The following is a 13388-nucleotide window of genomic DNA, read 5'->3' as shown; positions in this document are numbered from 1 at the left end:
TCTAAGGATGCTAGCTTCAGCTCCTTTTGAAGGTTAAACCCATGGCTGTTGTTCTACAAGTAAAGCTGTCAGAAAGAGGAGAGGAGGAGCAGCGACGTGTCCCCCTGGCAGGTATGAAGTTACGAGTAGCTGGTTTGAAACATCTTGCTGTACAGGGCATTGTTTCATACCTGGAATAAGTCAGGCATGACTAGAACAATAATGGTGCATTAGGTATTAGTGGAAAAAAAGCAGACCCTTTGACCTCAGCAGCAGCAGCAGCATTTAGCAAACAAAACAAGGTGGAGTAGTTCATTTGCTACTTGGTGGTATTTATACCACTGGACAGCACAACTAATTTAATCAACTACCTGAAAATTTGACTTTGAATGATCTATTAGTAATTAATACACAAAGTGACAGGGATTTCTGGAAAATATTTTTGCCACAATTTTAATAAATGTATAGGATCTGTCAGTAGTTGCAATACAATGCAAGCAAATTCCATTCAAAATAACTAACTTTTATTTATTTGTCATTAGTCATGACAATTATTTATTTTATTGGTAAATGTTTTTAGTTATTTTGCTTTTTAAAAAATTTGAATATATTTTGGTAATTTATATTGAATACAGTATCAAGATTTCCAGAGATTGTTGAAGTACATTAAATTACTGATTTAATTTATGTTTAATTTCCTATATTTTATTCTACAGTTGAATGAATAATCTTATTTCAAGGGGAGATATCGAGGATAATTTCTCATTCCACACAATTCACTGTTCAAGTTGTTTTTACAAATTCAATAAATAGTTGGTAAAAAAATATTTTAATCTTAAGGAAAAACTCTTTACAGAATTGAAAAAAAAGTGAAACAATACAAATATAAAGGTCAGATAGTTTCCATTTCACTAACGCCTTTAAAGTTCCTGAAGTTCAGTTATAACCAAGGACCAACATGCTCCCACTGTGAATTGAAATGTGGCAAAAAAAACATTAAACAACACTAAAACGTCACTGTCACGTGTGTGCAGATACGAGATATTACTGAACACTTAAACTGCTGCAAACATCACTATTGTTGTTATTATTTTCGGCCAGTTAGGACTGACATTAAACAGAAATCAAATCTGTCTATTCTTTCAGAAACTTTGCTGTCAAAGAGGAAGCTTTGCTTCTTCACCTGACACATCAGTGAGAGTATTGTCCTAGTTTAGAAACAGTCGATTCTGGTCCTCAGAACCCATTTCCCTGCATGTCTGTCGATGTTTTCCTGCTTCAACACACCTGGTTTAACAGTGTGACCTGCAGAGGATGTAATTCAATCATTTATAATGCATTTTGGAGAATGGAATTATCTAAAACATGTAGGACAATGGGACCAGGATTGGGAAACCTAACTACTGACCTTCACTATCATCACTAATATATGTTATATTTCCATTTCTTTTTTAACAACAATTTATAGTTAAAAAAGTTTTTTTTGTTTGTTTGTCAAATTTAGCTTTACAAAAGTTCCACAACTTTTCAGTCTGCAGCAAACTTAAGAAGATCAGAAAAAACTGATATTTTAAAGGACAGCTGTCATTTGACAGTTGTTTGGGATAAAAAAAAAAAAAAAACAGCCAGTGAGATGGACCATGACTAGCAGAATAAAAATCCATCTGAGTGGCTTCAGTTTGAGTAATAAAAATGTGAGTAAACATCAGAACATCTCTAAAGGCCACAGCGAACACATGACTGAGCACAAGAATGACAGGTGGTTGTGTTGATGAGTTACTGCAACTCATTATCAGCCTGACATGGTGTCAGCCTGTTACCTGATCTCTACACACACCAGATTCAGCTCTGAGAGCCCCACACACACCAGGTTATCTGGCAGTCTGGTGTGTCAGTATGTGGACCAGCTGGTGTTACTGTATCACCTCCTACATTTCGCTCTGTGCAGCCCTTAATCAGGTCACTCACACACATCAACATGCACACACTAATGATGTTATGAAATGTTATGATTCATGCTCTAGAAGCAGCAGACTTTTAAGAATTGGATCCTAGCGATACATGTTACTTTCAGGCAGTCATTTTATTATTATTTATAAATATGAGCAGTTACTGTAACAACAGTGCTCTGTTATAACCTTAGGACATACATAACATCTAAAACATGCAATAACTTTAAAAAAGTTATTGCGTGTAACCTCTCCTCGCTGTTTGATGCAGAGCATGCTTATTTGATCTGATTAGGTTCCTGGTTTTGATGCCGTTGATTGGAGAGCTGAAAGCATGGGGAGAACAGGCATAAAGCAATTAGGAAGTTAGTTTAATATTATAAGTTAAAGTAAGATTCTTTCCAAGGATAACTTCCTGTTGATGCAGCTTGCCCACTTTAAACTAAAACTGACAAGGTGATGCATTTTCCCGCTTGTTAAACAACCGGGTGTTGCTAGCATTCGTGGGAAGAAACATGTTTAGTTGTTTTTCTTCAGCTTGAGCGAGCGTGAATGTGCTCTGCTTAGCGACGCCCACACACACAGGCAGGGGAGCAACAGGCTAATTAACAGACTATTACTGTCCGGCTCTCTGGAGTCAATGCCTGCATGTGCACAGACACAAAACCTCACAACAATCTGAACAGTACACAGACAACAGGCTGTACACACTTCTCAGTGTGTTCATTTGCAGACACATCCAACTGACCCAATGTTACAGCAGCATCAAGTTGCAGGTTCCAGGGGAGTTTTATTTTAGAAGTCCCATCTCCCCAAGTAAATTTCTCAACGTCACTTTTTTGAGAAATGCCTCACTTCTATAGGCACACTTTCAGTGCTACCCCATTGTTACAGGCTTAGCGTTTGTATGAATTCTCGGTACTTTTATGCACTGCTTGTGTTATTACATGGTTAAAACTGATTCCCTGCAGCTTAAAGGATTTCTTTCGCACCAACAAGTAGTACTTTTAGACTAAAGTAACAAGCTTTTAAAATAACAATATTTGAGGAGTTGATGTAACTATTTTATTGTGTAATATTTCAGCAGTGGTTTTTTTCATTGCCAAACTTTTAAGACCAGTCTTCCTCACTTGCTGTTGTTGATTTTTCTTTGTAACTTGTGCTAACGTTTTGCAATGCAAAGTGAATGTTTGGTTAGCACACTACAATACTCTCCCCAGTTATTCATGCCCTTTTTCCACTGGCTCTTTTTAGATGGCACGGCTCCTTCCCACTCGGTCTCTCTCCTCTCGGCACAGAACCTATTGTGTTTCCATTGATTCACTGATGGCCAGAGCTATGGCTTGAAGACCCGGTTCCAGCTGTCAGTGCAGTGCGCTGTGCTGCTTTTAACGTTAATGTGTGACATGAAAGTAATCTGTGTGAAACAATAAAAATAATTAATTAATTAATTAATTAACAGAAAATAAAAAAATAAACAAAGTACAAGTAATGTTTGTACTACTGTATGGGCGAGAATTCTTATATATGTTTTTCATGTATAAAAAAATAGCAATGGAAAAGCTCACAACGTGAGACGAGTGGAGTGGAGCCAGGCTAAATAGAGGCAGTAGAAAAGGGGCAGTAGAGGCAGCCATTTCTAGAAAGGAAGAAGGGATTTAGTAGAGGCTCTACAAATACAAATTCAGAAAACCCCCAGGAATAATGTTTCAAAGATCGATATATTGATAAATGAATTGTCATTTCAGACTAAACCTGAATATTGAGTAAAATGTCATAAAATGTTCATTCAATTACTTATATTTTATTATACAACACTACCTAGATGTACAGCTGCACCTAAAATTATTCATCCCCCACTGCAAATTAGGTTTATTGGCAAAATTCTAAATTGCTCAGTTGTTTGCAATAAACAGGTTCCACAAGAATGGTTTAAATAGTTAAATAAAACTAATATAACATGGATTTTTGTCCAAATGCAATACTGAATCCTACTGGATCTGCGGTATGTCCAGAAGAGGATAAATGATACATACAATGAAAAGAACAACAGGCCTGCAGTGAAGCAAGGTGGATATCTAATGATGATCTGGAGCTACTTTGCTTCCTCTGAAACTGGAAAAAAATACAGCTTGTGGAAGACATGATGGAAAGATCAATTATCAGAAAATCCATGGAGCAAATGTCATGCTGTTTTTGAAGAAGCGAAAGCTTGGGCATCACAGGACCTTCAAACATGATAATGATCCCCAACATACCTTAAAGCCCATCAGGGCTTAGTTAAAAAAAAAGTCCTGAAAGATCCTAGAGTGGCTATCATAGTTGCCTCACTTTCATTGAAAATCTCTGGTTGGCTTTGAGAAAGTGGATAGAGCTTTGCCCATAAGGAGTGGGCAAATATTCCTCAGCAATACTGCTAGAAGCTGGTGTCTGGTTATAAATCATGCTAGCAGCAGGTCATGGCAGCAGAAGGGTGCTCTACTAAAAAATAAAAAAACAACAACTGTTGAAACCCTGAGTTCTTTAAAATCAAGGTTAAAAACTCCTTTGTTTAGTGTTGCAATTGATTGCTCAATGTCATTAGTCCAACTTGTCTTTACTTTCCTTTATTATGCCACTGAAAGTACTTTTTTGTTTTTCTTTCTTTTCTATGTTTTCATCATATAAAGAACCTTGAATGTACAAATAAACTTGCCTTGTCTTACTAAATACTAAAACTGCTTGTCATGAAGGGGTTGCATATCTTAAGGCTGCGGTAATAATTACAAGTGGAGCCGTTTGTTTAAGCTGGAGGAACCAGTTGTAATATTAGTCTTGTTGAGCTTTTTAAATATACTTGGATTTGTTTTATGCAAACAGCAGCAAGTTTGTCTAATTTCCAAATAAATCTAATTCTGTCGCATTCTGAGGTTTAGAGTGACCAAAGCACAGACAAGAGCTCGGCAGCTGCATGTTTAAAAGAGTCTTCTTCTTTTATTCAAAGATAAGTTCAAAAAGGTTTTCAAAACGTAGCAAGAACGTAGCAAAATCACTGCAGATACAAGAAATCCAAAAACTTACAAAGTTGATACTGCAGGAACATAGTAGGCAAAGTAAATAGACGAAGGTAGGTTAACGGAGATATAAACGGGAATTCGAACGGAAGGAACCAGCAAGGAACAAACAAGAACAGAGAGCTTATGAACAGAGGGAAGTGGAGTATGGACCAATGAGAATGAGAAATAGGAAATCAGGGGAGATGAAATTCAGGTGTGGACTAGGTAGTAGAGAACTGAGAGAAAGTGAATAGTTGCTAAGGTGACAAGGCTAGAAACAAAATGAAACACGAAAGCTAAACCATAACATAAATCCAGAGGGGAAAACATGAGGGAAGCTAGACAGTAACATAACCAAAGGAACCTGACTACAAAAACAAAACTATAAATAACAAAACTCAGGGAAAACAGATCAAAGCAAAACTATGGATGAAGATAATAAACCAAAAGAAAAATAAGAACTTAGAATAATCATTAACTAAAGCAAACTGAGAAACTAAAGGGAATAGAAGAAACACCAAAACCTAATAATTAACAAAGAACCCATAAAGGAACTCTGACTGTAAATAAACAAAACCTAAACCACAGAAAGGGAACCAGGACAAGGAGGAACAGAGAAAATAAACTAGTAAACAAACAACCATGACTACAAAACCGTAACTAAAGTCAAAACATAAAACCACAACAAAGTCCAAAGATGTCGCCTCACGACAAATTCACAATGGGGTTAATTAAATCATTTTAGGTGCTGTTGTGCCAAACAGTCAAACAAGAAATGGACTGAATATAGGTTTTAAGAAAGCATGCCGTCAACCAACAACAACAAAAGACCTTCAGACATCCTTGAAAGTTTATTGTTCTAGACTAAGTTTGTATGAAGTGAATGGCACAGTACAAGTGGATATTTTATAGTGTACAGCTGTTTGATTTCTGTGCCAGTGATAACCATGGCAACTCAAACTTCTCTGGGAGAAAACTAATCATTCGATTTGAAAACTGAGGTTTTCTTCTGTTTTAATTAAAGCTGAACTAAAAATATAAAGAGCAGATCATTCAGTGTGTATCTGAGAAATGCCACAGACACAAGACATTGTGCAGAACAATGAAATGTGAAACATTTCTGTAAAATCATACAGAAATAATCCCTACAGAGATATTTTAGCACCATTGTGTAAGTATATCATATTATTCTAACAGTTTTATATTTCACCATGTAAACATTTAGGCTCGTAGACTACACCTTCACAAATGTAATCATTCTTTGTTACCAATATTTGTATGCAAATGAAATGCAGCTAGAGCTGAGAGAAGCTAGAAGAGTTAAAACTCTCAGTAAGTTCAGTATAACAATAAAATGTGGCCAGGCAATTATGAAAGCATGAAGGTATGTTCATGATGAGTTGGAAGAACAAAAGTTGCAAAGGTGAAAAAATAAGAAAACAGGGGATGGCCAGAGATACAAAATTGGATATTTAACCTGGATGAAAAGACTGCTATAAGGGGGTTGGCATCCTGGTGACAGTTGTTATGGCAACCATGGGAGAGCTGTAGGAGTGTACTTGTATTGATGTTGCCTGTTGGAAGGTGAACCTCCCCCAGTTTCAAGTCTTTTGCAGCCTATAACTAGTTTTCTTCAAGCATTGTCTTGTATTTACCTCTATCCATTTTTCCATCAACTCAGCAGCATCTCTGTTCTTGCTGAAGAAAAGCTTCCCCACAGCATATTGCTGCCACCATGATGTTTCATAATGAAGATGGCTTGTTTAGGGGGATGTGAAGTGTTAGTTTTCTGACTCAAATAGTGTTTTGCAGTGCTGGTTTCATCTGACTAGAGCACCAACTTCCACATGTTTGCGGTGTCTCCTACATTGCTTGGAACAAGAGTTTGTAGAGTGTAAATTAATAGCCGACAGGATTTTCGCACCCGAGTTGTGAATCTTTGCAGCCCTTCCAGAGTTACCATAGGCCTCTCAGGATCTCTGTGCTGTCCCCCTTCTGGCCTGTCAGCTTAGGTGGGTGGCCATGTCTTGGTAGGTTTTTAGTTGCAGTATACCCCCATTGCAGCAAGACATAACGAGAGCCAGTTCCATCCCTCAGCCTCCCTATGGTTGACTAAAGTTCCACACTACTGTACTAAAGCAGAGCAGAGAAAATCCGAGAACTGAATGTAAAAAATCAAATGCTGACAAGATGTTTTGTGCATGAATGCCAGCTTAGGTTAATTATAAAATGAAGCATTTTTATCGCTAATAAAAAACCCAAAGTAAAATGAGATTGGCAGGGAACTGTTTTAGGTAGAAACATCTGGGACTCAAGTATGAGGGAGGCATTCGATCACGTCTGTGTGTGCTGTCAGGTTTTTGCTACAAGCATAATTTTCATTTATTTATTTTCAGAATTTTGTTCAAGTTTTGTGTTAACCTTATATGTAGGCCCTACACGATATTTGTAACTCCCATTATACAGGTCCTTCTCAAAATATTAGCATATTATGATAAAGTTCATTATTTTCCATAATGTCATGATGAAAATTTAACATTCATATATTTTAGATTCATTGCACACTAACTGAAATATTTCAGGTCTTTTATTGTCTTAATATGGATGATTTTGGCATACAGCTCATGAAAACCCAAAATTCCTATCTCACAAAATTAGCATATCATTAAAAGGGTCTCTAAACGAGCTATGAACCTAATCATCTGAATCAACGAGTTAACTCTAAACACCTGCAAAAGATTCCTGAGGCCTTTAAAACTCCCAGCCTGGTTCATCACTCAAAACCTCAATCATGGGTAAGACTGCCGACCTGACTGCTGTCCAGAAGGCCACTATTGACACCCTCAAGCAAGAGGGTAAGACACAGAAAGAAATTTCTGAACAAATAGGCTGTTCCCAGAGTGCTGTATCAAGGCACCTCAGTGGGAAGTCTGTGGGAAGGAAAAAGTGTGGCAGAAAACACTGCACAACGAGAAGAGGTGACCGGACCCTGAGGAAGATTGTGGAGAAGGGCCGATTCCAGACCTTGGGGGACCTGTGGAAGCAGTGGACTGAGTCTGGAGTAGAAACATCCAGAGCCACCGTGCACAGGCGTGTGCAGGAAATGGTCTACAGGTGCCGCATTCCCCAGGTCAAGCCACTTTTGAACCAGAAACAGCGGCAGAAGTGCCTGACCTGGGCTACAGAGAAGCAGCAATGGACTGTTGCTCAGTGGTCCAAAGTACTTTTTTCGGATGAAAGCAAATTCTGCATGTCATTCGGAAATCAAGGTGCCAGAGTCTGGAGGAAGACTGGGGAGAAGGAAATGCCAAAATGCCAGAAGTCCAGTGTCAAGTACCCACAGTCAGTGATGGTCTGGGGTGCCGTGTCAGCTGCTGGTGTTGGTCCACTGTGTTTTATCAAGGGCAGGGTCAATGCAGCTAGCTATCAGGAGATTTTGGAGCACTTCATGCTTCCATCTGCTGAAAAGCTTTATGGAGATGAAGATTTCATTTTTCAGCACAACCTGGCACCTGCTCACAGTGCCAAAACCACTGGTAAATGGTTTACTGACCATGGTATCACTGTGCCACTGTGCTCAATTGGCCTGCCAACTCTCCTGACCTGAACCCCATAGAGAATCTGTGGGATATTGTGAAGAGAACATTGAGAGACTCAAGACCCAACACTCTGGATGAGCTAAAGGCCGCTATCGAAGCATCCTGGGCCTCCATAAGACCTCAGCAGTGCCACCATGCCACGCCGCATTGAAGCAGTCATTTCTGCCAAAGGATTTCCGACCAAGTATTGAGTGCATAACTGTACATGATTATTTGAAGGTTGACGTTTTTTGTATTAAAAACATTTTCTTTTATTGGTCGGATGAAATATGCTTATTTTGTGAGATAGGAATTTTGGGTTTTCATGAGCTGTATGCCAAAATCATCCGTATTAAGACAATAAAAGACCTGAAATATTTCAGTTAGTGTGCAATGAATCTAAAATATATGAATGTTAAATTTTCATCATGACATTATGGAAAATAATGAACTTTATCACAATATGCTAATATTTTGAGAAGGACCTGTATAGCATGACATACTCCAATCTGGAGGTCAGAACTGCCTTCTGTCACCCCATCTTGGCTGCTCAGAGAAGCAGCTCCCTGATCAGACCATGTGGAGTTGGTTAGGGGTATAATTATTAATACCAGTAGCTACAACTAAAGAGCTACAGCTTTACTGATTAATGAGTCAAGGCAGTACTTAAAACTTGGTTTGTTATAAAATGCTTCAGCATTAAAAAAAAACTTGCAGTTTAACTTGCCGATCTCTACAGCTGCAGTGGGCACTGATGACAGATCCATCAAAGCTAGCAATGCATTTCCACAATTCAATCGGTTTAGCTACTGTCCGTGATTGTTTTCACAAACAGGTGAGTCCTTTAATGGCTCAAAATAAAATCCCTCCTGTACATTTCACAAGTAAAAATAATTTGAACCCATATTTGGAGGCTACAGTCCTTGACGTAACTGTCATGGGTTCGAGTCCTGGCCCGTTGACCTTTGCTGCATGTCTTCACACCATTTTCTGTCGATCAACTTGGAAACAAAAAGGCCTCTAGTGCCACAAAAAAAAAAGTTTAGTCTTTAAGCTGATATCATAGTGCCTTCCTGGCTACCAGGGACGTGCACGGTTATATTCGGATATTGTGAAAGGAAACAGAAACATGCAATGGCTCTATAATTTCTTTTTCAGGTGATGAATTAGAGACTGAGCTTTGAGAGGTTCAAGGGGTATGCATACTTTGGCATGGTACTGTACGTCAATTAATGCCCCATCATAACAACTCTGTCTTTATAATTTTAATTACAGTTCCCATGACGACAATATACTTTGTAAGAAGAAACAATCAGTTGTCAAAACAGAGTTTTTCACTTCACTTGCAAGCATTGCTTTCAATCCAATCATAAGAACCTAAACCTTTAATGTACCCCCAAAATAAAAAGAATAAATGCTTTACTATTGAACACTTCTGCTCTTTGATCAGTTATAAAAAGTGTTGTGCAACTGTTGTGGCAAAAATGCTTTATAAGCCCGAACAAGCTGGAAAGGTCAAGACTTGATTAATTTTATCACCACAATCACAATCGCATCTCTCTTTCTCATAAATTAACACAGTTTCAGGGTCAATGTGACTTTGCAGCCCCCCACCACAGCAACTTGACATCTTGCAGAGTACTGCTGTAATTGGGACAACATGTACGTGTGAGCATGCGTACCGGTCTGTTTGTATATGAGACAGAGAGGACAGTGAGAAACAGGGGGTGTGCTGGGAGTACTTGAGATGTTCACAGGTCTGTTCAGCCTGGGTGAAAACATACAAGCAATCTGTAAATTTAAAAGAGTTATCTAATATGGACTGAAAGGTCTCCACAGGCTGCTATTTAATTTTTTAGTTTTTAGTTTGTAACTGTGCTTTTGAACTGACCAAAGATACTTTTCACACTACGTTTCACAGGGTTCAAGGTTTCATTGTGCTCCATAGTAAGCATGCAGGTCTATGGTTACCGCAAACATCTTCTGAAATATGATTAATCCATTTTAAACTTCTTTCAATAAAAACCTAAAGACAGCGTGGGATTTTCTCTGGATTATTTCTGTGACAGAGTTCCCGCCTGGCACTAACCTGAGCGATCTAATTACTTTTGTACCGCACTAAGTACAAGTGTGAAAGTACATGATACACTTTGAGAACACACACTAAAAGCTACATAGTTTAGCCGGCTGAGTGCACCGACCATCAAGCCGCAGAGTTACCTGCATGAGGTCCTGGCCCTTGTACTTCTGTATAGTGATGGAAAAGAAATTCACTGCAGTCATCAAATCTAAAATGATTTACAGCTATATGGAAAACTCTCAAGAGAGGAGCGCTTGGAATCAGAATCAGCTTTGTGCACACAAACAAGGAATTTGACTTTGGATTCACATGCTCAAGGGGCACAGGAAAACTCAGTTAATGGTTTTAATAATCCCCCCCCAAAAAAAGTTATTATACCAATTTAGGATTTCACCAGTCAGTGAATATCAGGACCGTGTACAGGTGAAGCGTTTTTCTCTGCAGTTTGTCGTTTATTTTGATCAGTTTTAAAACTGTCAGTACATCCTACAATTAGTCATGCCAAGCACATATGATCTTTAAATGCATATAATATAATCTATCTGTATATCCAGTTACTTTTGCCCAGAGCTGTATGCATAAGATAAAAAGAAAGTGAGTGGAGCAGGTGATCACTGCCAGTGAGCTGTCAGATCTCATTTAGAGATTCAAATCTTTTCAAAGGTTTTTATGATTTTTAGCCAAAAAGGACTTAAGATTAGTCCAAAGTAACTGAAATAACAGAGTCTGATCTTAAACAGAATGACTGCCAACTTGTGCTCTTCATGTTTCTTCTGTCTCTGGTCATCAAATAACCCAGAGTAAACATGTAGTAAACCAAACACTGTTCACATTGTGCTTTACTAATGCCATTGTATCATTTATCATTATGGCAAAGAAACACAAAAAAGAACATTCTGCAAGCTTCTAGCTTGACTATTTTCATAAAACCAGGTTTTGTAAAACTCTCCTTGATACTAACATCAAAAGATAATTTTAACAACTAATACAAGATCTAAAACACAGACAAAACATACAAACATGGGTGGGAAAATAAATTCAAGGACATGTGTTTATGTTTCTCACTCTGTTTTTAATAATTGACTCATTATAACTGATGGCCTCCACAGCGTGTTCTTCTGGAAATTAAATAAAACAAACAATTCAAGCAAAAGGGGTGTGAATCAAGGGTATGCTTCCTTTGTAAACTAAAGATGTTAATAATGTACTTTCTGGCCCATCAGTTAATCATACAAATTACAAATCCTTAAAAATAGCAAATTTTCTTTTCTGATGCGGTCAAAAGTTATCTGATGAATGACAATATTCATATTGCCAATCTTAAGACCTAATTTCAAAGACACACACATGCACAGACACATGATATGACTCATTTGATTATGTAACACAAGCTGGAAAGACAGTTTAGCTGATTGCTGATGAGGACAAACCATCACAGTCTTCTGAAAAAGGACACTGATAGCTGCTGTATCTGTTGGAATCTGCTTGGAAGGTTTCTGAAATCAGGTGCATACATTTTACCCAAACCTATTTTTTTTTTCACAAAAGTCATCAAATGCTATTTATTATAATAAAACCTAATTTAATCCTAAAGGAAATTTAAAACTGTTGTAGCAAAAGTCGGGGTAAACCTTTTCAGTGGTGATCATGAAGTAAATTTATTTAAACCCCTTTTTTCTGTTTCAAGTACACTTACCAGTTGTGGAGACACACCAGATGAGATAGATTTAATCCATCATGTTGACTCACCATGCAATCCTTCTTCATCACTGCCATAATCTTCGCTGTCATCACTGTAGTAGCAGATCTGTCTTTCGTTTATCCTCTGGTTCAGCTGTTCTTTGTCGTCAGACATCCTAACCCCACAGCGACTGCTGTCTTAGCATGCCTAAAACACACACATATGAAATGACACATCATAGGCTGTATTCAATACTTTTTTTTTTTTTTTATGTACACAGCTGTACAAGCTAAAATATAAAAATATAGCTCTTATAATATACATGGGATGACATTTACGGAGTTTAAGCAGAACTTTATCAGAACTCATCCTTTTTATGCCTCGCGATTTACTGGTGACTTGTAGATGTTCACATACATTTTTCCAAGTCAAGTCTCTAATGACTGAAATGAAAATTTTCTCATCAAATCTTTGACATCTAGGTCACATGCCACATGAACATTTGATAATTATCTTTAAATTAAAATTCATTTTCATAAACAATAATGTTTCAATCTCTTAAGATTGAATTCACCATCCAAAAAATTGCTAAAGGCTGCTTTATATTATTTTGAAAATTGATAAAATGTAATATTTACCCCATTAGAATTATAACAAGGCATTAATGCTCAAAGAAAAATAATAGAAATAGAAAATAAATTGCACTAAATAGAGTTTGGAGTTTATTCTCCTCCTTACACTGAACTGACAAATTTTTAATGATGTTGGGAAATAATTTTCCAAATCCACTTTTAAAACCTTTTTTCTCAATTCTAAATATTAAAGATGCTCAAATGTCTGGTATAAATACAACAAAATGAACGAGGGAAAGTGTAGTAAGTAAGTAAGGAAATGAAAGGATGCTAAACTAAACTTCTGAGTGAATAAAACCGGAAGTGCCTTTATTTTGAAATTTACAACCGGACGTGTTCTTATAATGACACTTTTCTGCTTAACGTTTATATGGTTCTAAAATTATCCATAAATATAGCATTCATTTAGAGAGACATTCATGTGGTCATTAATATGAAGCTACAGCTAACATGA

General features: G+C 37.4%; 1 protein-coding gene across 1 annotated transcript in view; it reads right to left on the bottom strand.

The window, feature by feature from the left end:
* LOC124869638 (helicase ARIP4-like) overlaps window positions 1-13388 on the bottom strand; it is a 101988-nt gene that overhangs the window by 52958 nt on the left and 35642 nt on the right. The window contains exon 2 of the mRNA XM_047367603.1: window positions 12371-12509. Within this exon, the coding sequence (XP_047223559.1) occupies window positions 12371-12476 (106 nt within the window). The 5' untranslated portion in view covers window positions 12477-12509. The remainder of the gene's footprint in view (window positions 1-12370; window positions 12510-13388) is intronic.

The sequence above is a fragment of the Girardinichthys multiradiatus genome, chromosome 1, assembly GCF_021462225.1.
Source record: "Girardinichthys multiradiatus isolate DD_20200921_A chromosome 1, DD_fGirMul_XY1, whole genome shotgun sequence".
Taxonomy (NCBI): Eukaryota; Metazoa; Chordata; class Actinopteri; order Cyprinodontiformes; family Goodeidae; genus Girardinichthys; species Girardinichthys multiradiatus.
Note: the sequence above shows the minus strand (reverse complement) of the source record. Positions and strands in the feature narration are given on the sequence as shown.